Genomic DNA, 17,826 nt, shown 5'->3' on the forward strand with positions numbered 1-17,826 from the left:
TTATGTGCAAGGCACTTAAGAAAGGTAATTGACCAGCAGATGATCACCAGATAGTATATTAAAAAATTATTAGCCCAGGTAATTTTTTTAATGGAACAATGTTTCTGGTAACAACTAGTAGATTGAAAAAGTATGTTTTTTTAGTAACCCAGAACCTGTGTCTATTTATAATGTTCATTTAATTTTTTCCCTTTTCTAAGAGCTAAGTTACTCAATTTTGAAAAGAATCTGATATTCTCAATATATTCAATTCCAATTTTATAAAAGAAAATGAACTTCCTAATTTATTTATAACATTGTGTTTTGCCTTCAGGTATTATAAACCCTCCAAAAATTATATAAAAGCAGAATTAACATCATTTATGTTGAAGATTTTGAAATTTACGTGGTCTATTAACTATCATTTAGAAAGTTACCCTGGTCTAGGGGTGCCTGGATGGCTCAGTTGATTAAGCATCCAACACCTGGTTTCGGTTCAGGTCATCATCGCTGGGTCCTGAGATGAGCCCCCACCTGGGCTCCACACTCGGCAGGCAGTCTGCTTGAAGATTCTCTCCCTCTGCTTCTCCCCCACTCATGCACACATGAGCACTTTTTCCCTCTCTCTCAAATAAATAAGTAAATTTAAAAAAATTTATCCCATTCTTCTATTACTTTTTGTATCACTGGACTATCAGGCAGGGAATTGAATACACCAAAAAATACTGGTAAAAAAAAATAATAAATTAGTGACTGTGCTTTCATTCTAAATGTTACTGCACAAAAAAAGCAAGGTGTTTGCCTGATTTAAATGTACTGCTAAAACTATTCAGTTGAGATAATGGTAAAAAAAAAAACCCAAGTGAAGTTGTTTCCTTTTTTTTCAACCACACTGAATATAGAAACTATGTTACTAAAATCTGTTTGAATGTTTACATAGTATTAAATATTCTTTTTCAATCCTTATCATTTTCAATTCTTTAAAGATAATCTTACCTGAATACTTGTGATGGTCTCTGCTTAATTTTTAATTCATGTTGCAAATGACTCAATTCTTTCTGTACTCTCTGAAATTCATTTTGTTGACTTTTTAACTGCATGCTTACATCTCGAATTCTAAAAATATAAACAAACAACATCCATTACAAGCTTAAAAATTTCATTCTTAGAATTTTATTGAATTAAAATTTAAATGCATTTTTAATAAAAATAAATGTTAAAAAACTATGCATCTTTATATACGCTAAATGAATGTACAGAAAAAGTATGGAGAGACACATATTAAACACCATTATCCCTAGGGAGGAGAGTGGAACTGATGGGAAGGGGAAAGGCAAAGAACATGGAAGGGAGGCAAAACTTTTACTCTATATCTTCTGTATTGTTCAAATTTTTTACAATAAACATGTATTTTCATTTGCATTACTAATTAAAATGTAACTAAACAAATATCAATGTAATTTTTATTAAAGTAATACATGTATACAATTCCAAATGTCAAATATTACTAAAAGAGCTAAAGAAAATACAGTAATCATTTGCCTTTACCTCAATTCCCACTGCCTAACACAACTTTCAACTTTTTTTCCCTTATTCCTCCAGTATTTACTTCTTTTTTTTTTCTTTAAATTTATTTGAGAGAATGAGTGTGAGAGAGAGAGAGACAGCACATGAGCAGGGGGAGGGGCAGAGGAAGAAGGAGAAGCAGAGAAGGAGACTCCCCACTGAGCAGGGAGCAGGATGTGGGACTCGATCCCAGTACCCCAGATGAGATCGGGCGCGTTCAGGGTGGTATGGCCGTAGACTCGATCCCAGGACCCCAGGATCATGACTCAAGCAGAAGACAGATGCTTAACCAACTAAGCCACCCAGGGGCCCCCTAGTATTTACTTTTATATTACTAAATAACATGCTTATATTGTTATTCCTTAATATTTCAGTTTAGATATTACCTAGTAATTTACAAATCAGTTAAGATCTGATTCTGCTCCTATGAGACCTAAATATGATAGCTCAAATTACAAGAGTATATTACATCGCATAAAACAAATGTATTATTAGGCAATCCAATGCTGATAATAATAGCTTTATAGAGTCATCAAGCCCCAGGATCCTTCCAACTCTCTGGTCTACCATATTTGGTGTGTGTTATTTTCATTGACCATGATAGTGGCAGAAACCCCAACAATTCTTTTCCCATTCCAGACCAGCAGCAAGAGGAGAATAACGCTCACTCTGTTTTAAGGAAACTTCTTGGAAGTACCAGCAGCTGCTTCTGCTGAACTAGACATTAGACACATGGCCATACCTATTCCAAGTAAAGCAGATATAGCCACAGTTCTATTACTAAGAAAGAAGGAAGAATGATGTTAGGGTAGGTAGCTAGCAGCTTCTATCCTAATCCTAATAAGAATGACCCTCCTACACATACCTATACTTTTATACACACATACAAACACACCGCCTTCCCCATCTCACCCACCCAGTTTAGTTAAATCAACCTTTTAATTTAGTATTTACATTATTCTTCACTAGTGAGCCACGTGTTATGATATGATCACATTTCTTTTCCTGTACAACTTTTTGTTGTCCCTGAATTAAAAAACCATCTCCTTTTCTTCTTAGTTTTCTCTGTACCTATTACTGACACATCTTCCAAATCTGACAGAGGTGTAATTCTTCTTTCTCAACACCTTCAGACACAGCAGAAAACTCTTCCATATGATTTATTTTCCAGGAAACATTCTTCCCAGAGCTCTCTATTCCCCTGCTCCAGTCTGGGTATTCTCTCAATTGACTATACAACTATCATCCTGGGACTTCCCTTTCTTGTCATTTCAGGAACTGTCCTCAGCTCTCTCTCTCTTTTTTTTTTTTTTTAATATTTTTTTATTACATTATGTTAGTCACCATATAGTACACCCCTAGTTTTTGATGTAAAGTTCCATGATTCATTACTTGCGTATAACACCCAGCGCACCATGCAATACGTGCCCTCTTTAATACCTATCACCAGCCTATCCCATTCCCCCGCCCCCCTGCCCTCTGACGCCCTCTGTTTGTTTCCCAGAGTCCATTTCATGTCAAGTCCTCTATATCCTTGCTCTAAAGGCTTCCTCCTCTATGGTATGCTCCTTTCGGTAGAAAAATTCCTCCAGGAGCGTTTTGTGCATGAGAGGTAATTTTGAGAATGTGACTATCTGAAAATGTCTTTACTATATCTCAGACTGGACAGTTTAGCTGAATATAGAATCACAGATGAGAAAAATATTTTTTATGCACAAATTAGGTCACTGTCTGTCCTCTATTTCCTAATTTCCAGTGCTGTTTCTGCAAAGTCCAGTGGCATTCTAATTCTTACTTTGTATGATACATGGTAGGTTCTCCCCACTCTGCCCAAGCCCTGGTTCCGAAGCTTAAAATTTTTTCTTTTCACTTAGTATTCTTAAATTTCATCACAATATATTATTGTCAGTCTTTTGTCATTCTCTGTGCTGGGCACTTCATGAGTATTTGTTTTGGAAACGGATGTTTAGTTTCAGGAACTTTACCCTAGGGAGAATGATTCCTTCCCCTTCATTTTCTGTTTCCTTTCTGGAACATCCTTCTATTTGGATGTGGAACCATCTGGAGAAATCTAATTTTCTTAAATTTTTTTGCCATCTTACTACTTTGGACATTTTGTTTTAGTTTCATTATCTTCCATTCTGCCTATGAAATTTTTAATTCTGCTATCATATTTTAATTATCAGGAATTCTTTCTTATTCTTCAAAAGGTTCCTTTTTTTTATTACCCCTTGTTCTCATTTCATAGATACAATTTCTTCTCTTATTCTTTTGATGATAATTTTTATATCAATTACACTGTGTTTTAGTTTTCTTCAGCTTACTGCATTGCTTCTGTTTCCTCTGGGTTTTTCAATTTTTTCTTTGCTTTGTTTTTTCTCTTTCACATTTGAAGCCTCCCTTACAGTCTGGAGATCCTTTGTTGTCTATTCATATTTACAAATGAAGACAATTGGTCCAGTTTCTGCAAGTCAATAATGACGAAGGGAGGAAAGGGGGGAGGGTGGCTTTTCTAAATAAAAGAGAAGCAACAAAAGTGACATGTGGACCTTGTATAGAACCAGATTCAAACAAATGAACAATTATTTTAAATATTAAGGAAATTTGATTATGAACTGGGAATTAGAAAATACAGAGGAACTATTGCTAATTTGGGGATAATGATACTGTTGTTATATGAGAAAATGGCACATCTCTCTGAAGTAAATAGGGATGAAAATAGCATGCAGTCTTGGATTTTCCTTAAGTTACTTTAGCAAAAAAACAAAAAAAAAAGGGACATATAAAACACATATGACAAAAATCATGGTAATTTTTGAATCTGCATATTTATTATACTATTTTCTCTTTAAAAAAACCTAACAAATGAGGCACTGAAATGCATTAAGCTTCTGTAGTGTGCAGTGGAATTGCTAAATGATGGGCTTCAACTGTGGGGAGATCATGTGGGGAATCAGCTATTTTGATAATACTTATGCCATCTGCCAGAGTCAGGACAAGGTAAATAAAAGCCTTTTGGGAGGAAGAGTGGGAGAGAGGTTCTGAAAGTCTAAATGCACTTTTAAAATATTTTTAATAAATTCTCCTATTTTCAGCCTCACTTTGTACCCTGACAAGTATTTCTTTTGGCATACTAAGAGAAAACAAATCAGCCAAATGTTGTTTTCAGGAGTTACATCTTAAAAAAAAAAAAAAAAAAAAAAAATTAACAAATGTAGAAAATAAAAGGTTAGAAAAATATATACCAGATAGATGCTTTAAAAATGATAAAAGATACATATTAATATTAATAACTAGCAATAAATAGAACTCTTTAGTTTTGATAAAAATCCCAAACTACAAGAAAAATAATAATCATGAACTTTTACATACCCAAAACATGACTTCAAAACATAAAGAAGTATCTGTTCAAAATCAAATTGAGAACAAATTTTTAATCATAATGGGAGGTATTAACACATTTCTCACAGAAATGGAATGGCTTCAATGATATGAAAAATAGTAAAGATATTCAAGATTTGAATAACAGAATTAACAAACTTGATGTATGGATATAATTGGATATAATAATCATTCTTTCAAACACATGATATAATCATAAAAGCTGACCACGTAACCAGCCACAATTAAAATTTTAATATGTTCTTAAAAAGAAAAAAATCATATATGCACATTCATTGCTTACAGTAAAATTACATGAAACATTTACAACAAAAAGCCAATTTAAAAATCTACATACATGGAAACTTAAACATACATGTAACAAACACTGGGCCAAAGAGGAAACAAAAATGAAAATTATAAACTATTTAGAAATAAATAATGGAAACATTATATATCAAAGTACTCAGAGAAAAACTTATAGTCTTAAATGCATTTATTTTAAAAACAACAACAACAATGAATGGGTATTCTGAATGTCATGATCCAAGAGAAACGTATAAATGACAAAAAACAATCAATGCTCAGAAGCAAGCTACCCCAGTAGCAATGAGCACACCCAATTCTGACATCTTGATTTCTAAATACCATTTTCCAATAAAAAAAACCAAGGCATCTTAGAGAACTGGTTGATTCCAGAATTAGTTGGGGCAGGGAAAATCTAAGGCAAGCCTAGAACATTTTGTGGTGCCAGAAAGTAAGGAAGAGCTCAAGAAAGACAGGGCACAGATGCCACCTGAGAACTCCTAATAGCCAAAACTGGAACAGTTTAGAAACAAAATAAATAACTATAGTATTTGAGTATAACCCACAAAATAAAAGTGAATTATTCCACACTGATATTAATAAGTGGAAGAGAAAGAAGAGCCCTTCCCTCACAAAGAAATTACAATTAATAAGTATAGAATGAATAAGGGAAGTATTTACTCCAAGATATGTATTAATTGCAAAGGGAAAAATAATAATTTTACAGTGGAGGAACCTGGCAAACACCACCTTAGCCAAGTGATCAAGGTTAACATCACCTGTAAGCAGACATATTGACAGCAGATACACTCTACCATGATACGCACTGAGAAGGGCACATCACTTCTGTGGTATTCTTGCCAAAAAGGAATAATCTCAATATAATTATGAGTAAATATCAGACAAACCCAAATTGAGGGATATTCTACAAAATAACTGAAAAGTACTGTTGAAAAGCCGTGGGTCATGAAAGGCAAAGATTAAGGAACTGTCACAGACCAAAGAAGGCTAAGATAGTATGAGCTCGAAATGCAGTGAGTGATTCCAGATTGAATCCTGGACTGGAGAAAAAGATGTTAGTGGCAAAACTGATACAATCAAATAAAGTCTGTAGGTTAGTTAATAGTATTGTACCAATGTTAATTTCTTAGTTTTTATAGTTGTACAATAGTTGTGTAAGGTATTAACATTAGGGGAAGCTAGGCATATGGAAACTCTCTGTACTATTTTTGCAATCTTCTACAAATCAAAATTGTTTCAAAACAAAAAGTTAAAAAAAATCACATGTACATATGCAATGAATAATTTGTGCATGTCAAACATCTGTAGTATAAATTGTATAAAAAGGGTGTATTTTAAATTTTGGAGATTATACAATATTTTTAATAGCAAAATAAAAGGAAACAACTTTCATGGTCAATACTAGAGGAACACTAAATAACCTATATTCCTATGTAATACTATATAAAAAAGAAAAAAGAATAAAGTAGATCTCTGTGTCCTGGCATGGACAGAATACCAAGACCAATTATAGAGGAAAAAGAACAGCTATAATTTACAGATCAATAAAAGCTTTCAAATACTTCTAGTGGGAATGTAAATTAACACAAATACTTTGAATACATAGTCGGATCTATAAACCTGGCCATATGTATAATCCATGATCCAGAATTTCCACACCTAGTACATACCCAACAGAAATGTGCTCCTCTATTCACCAAAGACATGCACATGAATGCTCACGGCACAAGTGATTATAATAGCCCTGAATCAAAAACAGTCCAAATGCCCATCCACAGCAGAGCAGATAAGTCCACTGTGGTATATTCATACCATAGAAAACTGAACAGCAAAGGAATGAACAGCAGCTACCCAATACAACATAGATGCATCTCACAAACATAATGTTAAGTGAAGGAAAGCAGATAAAAGAAGGTACACTATATAATTCTATTTACATAAAGTTTTTAAAAAGGTAAAATTGATCTATGGTGTTATAAATCTAGATAGTAAATTCCTTTGGGTGGGTGACAGTTAAAGAGGCAAAGAAAGCTTCTGGAAGGATGTTATGTTCTGTTTCATGATCTGGGTACTGATTACAAGGGAGATTCACTTTGTGAAATTTAATTTAGCTATACATGTACATTTATGCATTTGTCTCTATATTGTACTTCAATAAAAATTTATAAGAATAAAATAGAATTTAAATAAACACCTAGGTAGCTTATTATGTGTGTATAAACAATGAAGATTGGTAAACGTGGAAAAATCCAGAAATACTAGAAGAAAATTTAAGCTAATATCCTGCTGGATTAAATGACATTTGTATTAAACATTACTTAATTAAAGCCCACTCCAACACTAAGATTTACCCAGAAAAGAATTCTAAGCTTGTATTTTTACAAAATATTTTCCTTTTTATAATTAAAAAAAATTCACATTAAAACACTTTCCAAGTTTACTTCTTTTAATATGTTCCCCAAATGAACGTTACATATAAATAGCATCTCAGGCCCTCTAACAATACTCCCTGAGAAGTTAGGCCACGTTACTTCACTCTGTTCTGGCTATGTAAGCTAACTTCAGTTCTTTAGAATTACACTGATATGGTTTAAAATGCCATACCTGGAAAGGCACTCATGTTTGCTTTACTGTATATATCAACTTTATAAAATAAACAATTCACATAATATTATAATAAAGTATGTACTGGGCAAGCACACATTTTTCTTAACAGCCATAATTCTGCACTAAAGTTGAATACTATGTTGATGTGAGGACACGTTGTTTTCTAGTGAGAGGGTGTTCCTGAAAATAGGAGGGACTAACAGCATGTTCTAGCGTAGACAGTCCTGTGCTGGAAGTTAGATGACTAGTATTATAAACCTCTTGCCAATGCACCCAAGAGAACAACACATTTATTACCCTTATCTATTTCCCAGCTTTTCCCTTAGCTAACTTGACTAAAATGAGTTGTGTGAGAATCACAGAGTTGTAAAACAAATTTGGGAAAAATATTATAGTCTCTTAATTATTTCCATTTGGATCATCTATTAATATCACTCATAATGAAAATATTCTAAAGGAAAATATTTTAAAAACACCCTTTTAACTTCCCTCCACTCTGTAATCAAACACTTTAGAAAACACAAGAAAGCTAATCACATCACCGGGGATTTTACCACCTGTAACCTATATTCTTTTATGTCAAATTCCTGGATCTAAGGATTCCTTTATTTTTAGTCTTTCCCTCAAACTGGTTTTGCAGCAATTTAAGATGACAGGTGGAAGCTAGGGGTCTAAAGAAACGAGGTGGGGGGTTTTCAGGATTATATCCCACCAAGATCTGACAGGCAAAGGCATCCAATTATCAAAGGAAAAATTAGGACTACAACAAAGAAATCAATCAAAACAAGATAGTACTTCAAGAGTTCTTGGGAAATGGATTTCAGAAATGGACATGCAACTAACTGCCAATTACAAAAAGTGGCTTCTGTAACTGCTCCTCTGGAATTAACCACGGCCTAATGCATCCAGAAAATTAAACTGCCTTCCAAGAAAGTAGGAAATATGGGGTGGGGAGCCCAAGTATATAGGTAGATAATCATTTGGATTCAATTAAACCATAAAGAATTCTTATTTTGCAGAGAAAAGTCACTAAGCACTTTGTGAAATTTTGGAGACAGAAACCAAACTTCTTTACCTATTATCAGGAGTGTGGCAACTTCAAAAATGTCAATTGGAGAATGCCCGGGCCCAAAAATGTCACTAACATCCAAGTATATAGAACAGTAGCAATATTTAAAACAAAATTATTTATGGGGCACCTGGGTGGCTCAGCTGGTTGAGTGTCCGACTCTTGATTTCAGGCCACGATCTCAGGATCATGATCTCAGCATCGTGGGATCAAGCCTGAATTGGGCTCCACACTCAGCACGGAGTCCGTTGAAGATTCTTTCCCACTCCCTCTCCTCCCCCGCCCACCTTGAGTTCACTTGTGCTCCCTCTCTCTCAAATAAATAATTTTTTTAAAATAAAATTATTTGTGAATGCAAGCACATAATTTCCTTTTGAGTGATATCCTATTACTTGTACTTATAGAATTACTGTAATACCTATTTATATCATCCTACAAAAGTTCTGGCTTAGTTACTAAAACATACCTTTTTTTGAGGTAGCTAATTTTATCCCAGTCATTATTGTATACATTATCAAGGTACTTTCAGTATATTGATAACAAACGTACTCCTTAATAGTTTGGCTCCTTCTAAATGGTGATTGCCCTATTGAGGGAAGGATGAGGAATATTTACCTTTGCTAAAAGTTAGAGGTCTCAAAAGCCTAACAATAATAAGCTGTTGTCTTGACTTTGATATCACACATTCATATTCATTCCCTCCCCCTCCTCTTCCCTGTGTCTCTCTCCACCCTCTCCCAACAATGGGAGAGAATGGCACTTTGCATTGCACTGAATCAACACTGCTTTTTAAATCAATTTCATGTAATTAATCTCATTTGAGCTTTACTCAAGTCTTTGATTTCTCCCTTGGTCTCTTTATTTTTTATTTTTTTAAATGGATAATACCATAACCTCCCAAAATTGAAGCAGAAAGAAATAGAAAATTTGAACAGGATACCAGCAATGAAATGGAATCAATAATCAAAAAAACTCCCCTGGCCTCTTTAATATGCAGAGTCTATTAAATAGATCTTCCTCTGACTAAGTATGATACTCAAGCTGTACTAGTATAAAGCAGAAGTTAAAAATCTTAACCCTGACTTAATAAAAAAACAAACACATAATTCTGTATGGTAGGGTTGATGTATATTTTCACAAAATGGGGGTGAAATGTTTTACTGTATTTTCCTTGATGGTAAGGGGGATAGAAGACAATTTGGAGAAAAATGGAAATTTCCATCATTTTAAAATGCTCTTAATAAAATCACATTGTTTATGTAAAAAACTTTAAAATACCATTACCACCATTTTAAGGTACTCTCAAAAATCTTTAAAAAAAATCTTGGGGCGCCTGGGTGGCTCAGTCCTTAAGTGTCTGCCTTCGGCTCAGGTCATGATCCCAGCATTCTGGGATCCAGCCCCGCATTGGGTTCCCTGCACAGCAGGAAGGCTGCTTCTCCCTCTCCCACTCGCCCTGCTTGTGTTCCCTCTCTCGCTGCCTCTCTGTCTGTCAAATAAATAAATAAAATCTTAAAAAAAAAAAAAGTATTGGGGTGGTCATGTCCTTTGTTAAGGTTATTCCTTCATAGGCCCTTCCAAGGTTTAATTTTTTTTCCTTGAAATCTGTGATCCATTAAACACTTTTTGCCCAAGCTGGTTCAAGCTAGATTTTAGCTAATTACAATCAAGAGTTTTAATAGTGTATGGCTCAGGATCTATCATACAGCAAACTAAAAATTAACTTCTAAGGTTGGATTGAAGATTGAATGCTTTCTAGTAATCCTTAAACATGGAAAACATTTAGCGAAATAAGCTCATGACAATAAATAGGCAACTTGGAGAAAAGCAATATTCTGAGTAAAAAAACTGAAAAAAAAATGTACACCACTAAAATTCAGAGAAATGGAACTTGAAGCATTCATAATCGTTAATTAGAACAATTATGTTACATATTTACATATAATATATGTAGTATATGTATTTAAATTTCTACATGTATAAATCCCTCATTGTAGGGTTTCTGTCCCTTACAGCAGAACCCACTTTAACCAATACACTTTGTGCTGTCTAGGACTTGGGACTTCTCCATGGGGTTTGGTTTCCCTTCAGAGTTACTAAGGGAAAGTGAGTACAGTTCTTTTATATCTTCAAACTAACTTGAGGATTCTATCATGCACTCTCCTTTTCTGGGACACTAACCAGTGCCTAACCTCTCTCTTCTCTACTGACTTTTTTCTCACTTCCTCAATTCACAGGGTCTTTATCTCTCCTAGTACAGGGAAAAAAAATTATTCTCTTACATTCATCCAGATCTATGATTTTTGCCATAAACTGCCTGCCCTCAGTTCCTTAGGGCTTTGACTTTTCTTTTTAGTGAAGTACAATTAACATGCAATGTTATATTAGTTTCAGTATACAACATATTGATTCAACAATCCTATATTTAACTCAGTGCTCACCACTATAAGCACAGTCACCATCTGTCACCTTAGAACATTATTACAATATTATTGACTATATTCCCTATGCTGTACTTTTCATCTCTGTGATATATTTATTTTTTAACTGGAAGTTTGTAACTCTAAATCCTCTTTATCTATTTCACCCATCACCCTACCCACCTCCCCTCTGGCAAGCACATTTGTTCTCTGTATTTAAGTCTGTTTTTTGTTTGTTTCTTTGCTCATTTGTTTTGTTTTTTAGATTCCACATACAAGGAAAATCATATGGTTCTTGTTTTTCTCTATGTGACTTCACTTAGCATAACACCCTCTAGGTCCATCCATGTTGTCATAAATGGCAAGATCTTTCTTTTTATGGCTGCATAATAGTCCACTACACACACACACACACACACACACACACACACACACACACACACCACATCTTTTTCCATTTGTCTATTCAGTGGACACCTGGGTTGCTCCCACATCTTGGCTACTGTAAATAATATTGCAAACAATAATATTTTAATCTAATAAATTAATAGAGATTTACAAAAATGAGTATACCAACACAGTGTAATAGCCCATTTACTAATGCGCCCCAAAACATCATTAGTTTACATTAGTTGTTTTAAACATTAGTCTATACATCTGTTCTTCTTTGAAAAGGTTCAAGAGAGTTATACGTGAGCTTCTAGAAATAATGCATAGAACTGTAAGATACTCAAAGAATCATTAAAATTTGAGGCTTCCTTTCTTCCCGTTTTTAGGTTTGAAGCAATAGTCAATCTGCCTCAATCAAGGAAAAGAGAATATGTAACAGCTTCAGGTCACTATTTTTAATCTTCTGATAAAGCTGCAATTACACTAGGGAAGAAAAACAAAAATAGAAGTCATCCACTCAAAAATATGTATGACATGCCCAGTATGTACATGATAGCACACAGGCACCATTAAAGATTAGGAAATAAAGTCATGGTATTTGTCTTTCTGTGACTTAGGGTTAGATGTGGGAGAGGATAAACATGAAGAGTTACATTACGGCAGGATAAAGATGGTAAAGGAAGAAGGCAGATGAGAGGAGGCGGAGAGGCAAGGAACCAGCTGCTCTTTGTGTGTCCTTGAAAGTATGAAGAACTTTCTGATTAGAGACTGCACCGTGAATGCTGTTGAAAACAGGCAAGGAAGAAGGGGAGAAGAACAGAGGGAAGAGGTTGCCCAGGCGTAATGGAGGGAAGAAAAGAAAATTTGTTAGAAAGACTTTTATTTTCTTCTCAAAATGTTTAATAGAGGAAAGAGCTGTGAGTTATTATGGTTACTTCCAAATGAAAGATCATTCAAAGATTTTCATTAATACTACAGTGACATTTAAAAATGCCCAAAGAATCTTTTTGACAAGATATAACATGCACTTCATTTTACTATTCAAAGAGGATAAGGAAAAGAAATGCAGTAGTATTTGTTTAAAATTCAACTTGGCCTGCCATATTCTGAGAAAATAAAATTATGAAATATTCTCCAACTATAAATTTTAAATGACATAAGATAATAGCCAAATATTCTTGTAGTTAACAAACCTATTTTATTTTCGGCCTGTTTTTCTGCTATCAGTGTTTCACTAAATATTTTCTAACTCAAATCCTGAAGCTTTAACACTGAAAGTTTTCTAATTTCAATGCCATTAGGAAATGTAATGTGACTTTGTAGATCATCAAATAATGGCACCGTGGTCTCAAATTAATTAATTATTTTTTTAAGATTTATTTATTTATTTATTTATTTATTTATTTGACAGAGAGAGAGACAGCCAGCGAGAGAGGGAACACAAGCAGGGGGAGTGGGAGAGGAAGAAGCAGGCTCATAGCGGAGGAGCCTGATGTGGGGCTCGATCCCGGAATGCCAGGATCACGCCCTGAGCCGAAGGCAGACGCTTAACGACTGCGCCACCCAGGTGCCCCTCAAATTAATTTAAAGCAGACATTTATCAGGATGACAAAAAACACCTCAATTATAGGGTTGGGTAAGAATCGTTATACAGTTTGTTAGAGGGTTCAGAACCCAGAGCTGAGCTGGTATGAAGACTTGCCTGGATTCTGTTGTGTGCAGTCTTACAGTTGCCCAATTTTGAAGTTGCAAACCAGTCCCTGAACATGCTTTGTTTGACCTGACTTCTCATGAGCACCCCCATTTCAAATTTCAGAGATTTTACATAAAGATGCAGATTCCCTACCTTTCTTTAAAAATCAAGTAATTCAGAAACAATGGGCCCACATTCCCCCCCAAAACAATCTCCTGGACCAGCTGCCTCCTTAATGAGCACACATTTTCCGGTTTACTGTAGTTCACACCCAGCCTGTTTCACTCACTTATTTGAGATATCTGCATTTCAGCTGGCCATTCTAAATTCTAATTCCAAAAATTCACTAGCAGGATTTTAGATGTTTTTATAACGCATTTTAAAATCCATCTGAATGAGCCTTTGGTTACCTCAAATATTTTTTCTTTGAAAATTACATAAGGTGGTTGCCTGCCATTCACTTGAGGAATTCTTTAGATTAAATGAATTATATTTTTTATTTTGCATAATAAAAATAAGTATATTAGACACAGAGAGACAGAGGCAGAGAGAGAAACAGAGATAGAGAAATAGAACGATCAAACCACAGAGAAAAATCAGAATTTATACTGACAACTACCAAGATACTAAATCTTTTAAAATTATTTTTTAATTTAAATTCAATTAATTAACATATAGTGTATTATTAGTTTCAGAGATAAAGGTCAATGATTCATCAGTCTTATATAATACCCAGTACTGATTATATCATGTGCCCTCCTCAATGTCCATCACTCAGTTACTCCATCCCCCCCTTCCAGCAGCCCTGTTTTGTATGATTAAGAGTCTCTTATGGTTTGTCTCCCTTTGATTTCATCGCTTTTTATTTTTCCCTCCCTTATGATCCTCTGTTTTGTTTCTTAAATTCCACATATCAGTGAGATCATATGGTAACTGTCTTTCTCTGATTGACTTATTTCACTTAGCATAATACCCTCTAGTTCCAACCACGTTGTCACAAATGGCAAGATGTCATTTTTTGATGGCTGAGTAGTATTCCACCACATCTTTATCCATTCATCTGTCAGTGGACATCTCGGCTCCTTCCATAGTTTGGCTATTGTAGACACTGCTGCTATAAACGTTGGGGTGCAGGTGTCCTTTTGGATCACTACATTTGTATCTTTGGGGTAAATACCCAGTAGTGCAATTGCTGGGTCATAGGGCAGGTCTATTTTCAACTTTTTGAGGAACCCCCATACTGTTTCCAGGGTGGCTGTACCAGCTTGTATTCCCAACAGTGTAAGAGGATTCCCCTTTCTCCGCATTCTCGCCAACATCTGTCATTTACTGACCTGTTACTTTAGCCATTCTGACCAGTGTGAGATGGTATCTCATTATGGTTTTGATTTGTATTTTCCTGATGCTGAGTGATGTTGAGCATTTTTTCATGTGTCTGTTAGCCATTTGAATGTCTTCTTTGGAGAAATGTCTGTTCATGTCTTCTCTCCATTTCTTGACTGGATTTTTTGTTTTTTCGGTTGTTGAGTTTGGTAAGTTCTTTACAGATTTTGGATACAAGCCCTTAATCTGATAAGACATTTGCAAATATCTTCTCCCATTTTGTCAGCTGTCTTTTGGTTTTGTCAAATGTTTCCTTTGCTGTGCAAAAGCTTTTTGTCTTGATGAAGTCCCATAGTTCATTTTTGCCTGTTTCCCTTGCTTTCGGAGATCTGTATACCTAGAAACTGCTATGGCCGTGGTCACAGAAGTTGCTGCCTGTCTTCTCCTCTAGGATTCTGATGGGTTCCTCTCTCACATTTAGGTCTTTCCTCCATTTTGAGTCCAATTTTGTATACGGTGTACGAAAATGGTCCAGTCTCCTTCGCCTGCATGTGGCTGTCCAATTTTCCCAACACCACTTGTTAAAGAGACTGTCATTTTTCCATTGGATACTCTTTCCTGCTTTGTTGAAGATTAGTTGACCCTAGAGTTGAGGGTCCATTTCTGGGTTCTCTATTCTGTTCCATTTATCTATGTGTCTGTTTTTGTGCCAGAATCATACTGTCTTGATGATTATAGCTTTATAATACAGCTTGAAGTCTGGCATTGTGATGCCTCCAGCTTTGGTTTTCCTTTTCAACATTCCTTTAGCTATTTGGGGTCTTTTCTGGTTCCATACAAATTTTAGGATTATTGGTTCCAGCTCTGTGAAAAAAAGCTGATGGAATTTTGATTGGGATTGCATTGAATGTATAGATTGCTCTAGATAGCATAGACATTTTAGTATTTGTTCTTCTAATCCATGAGCATGGAATGTTTTTCCATTTCTCTGTATCCTCCTCAATTTCTTTCATGAGTGTTCTATAGTTTTCCAAATATAGATCTTTTGCCTCTTTGGTTAGGTTTATTCTTAGTTATCTTATGGTTTTTGGTGTAATTGTAAATGGGATCAACTCCTTAATTTCTCTTTCTTCTGTCTCATTGTTAGTGTATAGAAATGCAAATGATTTTGTGCATTCATTTTATATCTTGCCAAGTTGCTGAATTACTGTATGAGTTCTAGCAATTTTGGGGGTGAAGTTCTAGCAATTTTGGGTTTGCCACAGAGTATCACATCATCTGCAAAGAGTAAAAGTTTGACGTCTTTGCCAATTTGGATGCCTTTTATTTCTTTTTGTTGTCTGATTGCTGAGGCTAGGACCTCTACTACTATGTTGAACCAAGATACTAAAACTTGAAGGCAAGTGGATCATTAGTTGAAAGATTAGCTGATATCTACCCTACCGACAGCAACTTGTGTCTCATACAGCTGGCAAGAATAAGCCTGTGCCGTCTCCTTTTCCATAAAAACAAAAACAGTAACAACAGCAGCAACAAATTACCCAGTACCAACCACAAAAGACCCAATGCAACATACATTACAGGTGTTTTCTCATTTAAACCTTTTGGGGAATTCTAGCTCCAGCTTCTCAATTTCCTTTTGGTTTGAATCAAGGGATTTTTGCCAGATATTTAGCAGTTTCTTTGCCACATCAAATGTTTTGCTAACCCTTATTTTAGTGCTGTCGAAGTTCTACAGTAAGCCCCAGCACACTCCAAAAATGATTTCATAGTAAACTAAAATTGGAAATAACAGATTTTTTGTACTGTAAGACTTCTTAGGGATTTTACTATGCCAATATGTAAAGTGAATCACCAAGAGAAGATAGATGTGGAGTATGTTCCAATCTTAAGATTTGCCATAGGATACTTTTCAATGACACTTCTTAGGAATGCCTTGGAACACGCTTTGAGAAGCAATGTTCCATTTTTAGTATTAATTTTCTAATCATTCTATGTGATTACTTTTACTGAAAATGGTGTTCATTTCAATAGGGTATTAGAAAGTATCAGCAAAAGGCAGAAAGCTGAGCAAATAGCAGGCACTCCCAACAAGAATAGAGGTTCCTCTTTTTCTGGTAAGTCTTGCAGAGGCTCTATCTGGCCAAATGAGCTCTTCCCTTTGCGGGCACTCCTGCCCAGGATGGAATCTGCCCCATCGAAGATTTTTTTCTCATACACACTATTTTAGGGGTTGTCTCAAGCTCTGCCCTACAAACTTTCTTGATCATCAAACTGGTTTCCAGCTCCTGACCCTTTACTTCTGCCCATCTAAATTCACCCTTGGCCCACTGCTTTCAACTTGGAAGACTCCTTGGACAGGTCAGTGCACCCCAACCCTTGCCCAATCTGGAAGGGGTAGCTAGGGCATGTTACCCAGCCCCCAACCAATTTTCTATTCCAGATCCAGACAGTTTCTTTGACTATGGGAGCAGATTGATAGTACCATACCTAAAGATACTATTCCTATCATCTTGGTGAAGTTGAATACTAATATTTTTCTTGCTACAGATCAGTAAAGCCAATCCAAAAGACACATGAAGGGAGATAATGAGAACAGAGTTTTCTTATACTCACAACTTGTCAAAATATAAAAGAAAGCACAGAGTCTGACCTATCTGATCTTCAGATATTTGCCAAATAGCCCACACCACGGACTTTAAGAGCCATGATAAAAATTACAGCTAGGGAAGGTCTTCCCAATGCCATTCCTCCACCAAGGTCTTAAAGACAGAAACTACATTATTTCTTTTAGATTTCTCCACTCCCCAAAATATAGAATCTAATACCTCCCAGGACAGCAAAGGCATAAGAATTCCCGAGGCCCTCAATAGCAGAGATTCTTCTATATATCCTGACCTTACAAGGCTCCAGTATCCTACAAAGGGATCTATTGAGAAACAGAAATCAACTAAGGAGGATCTCTTGCAAGTTTCTGGATGGCTCCTTCACTGCAAACAGGAAGCTTTCATTAGTAGGCCTAAAGCACTTCAAACAAGCAATCAAACTGGACGATATCTTAGCAATAATTC

The 17,826-nt window shown here is 35.4% G+C and overlaps 1 protein-coding gene across 4 annotated transcripts in view; it reads right to left on the bottom strand.

Annotated features, from left to right (window-relative positions):
- Nucleotides 1-17,826, bottom strand: part of LEKR1 (leucine, glutamate and lysine rich 1) — a 169,940-nt gene that overhangs the window by 100,985 nt on the left and 51,129 nt on the right. For all 4 annotated transcript variants that reach the window (XM_026497347.4, XM_057315998.1, XM_057315997.1 and 1 more), the window contains one exon: nucleotides 976-1,095. In XM_026497347.4, coding sequence (XP_026353132.2) covers nucleotides 976-1,095 — 120 coding nt within the window. The remainder of the gene's footprint in view (nucleotides 1-975; nucleotides 1,096-17,826) is intronic.

Source organism: Ursus arctos, unplaced genomic scaffold (assembly GCF_023065955.2).
Source record: "Ursus arctos isolate Adak ecotype North America unplaced genomic scaffold, UrsArc2.0 scaffold_20, whole genome shotgun sequence".
NCBI classification, from domain to species: Eukaryota; Metazoa; Chordata; class Mammalia; order Carnivora; family Ursidae; genus Ursus; species Ursus arctos.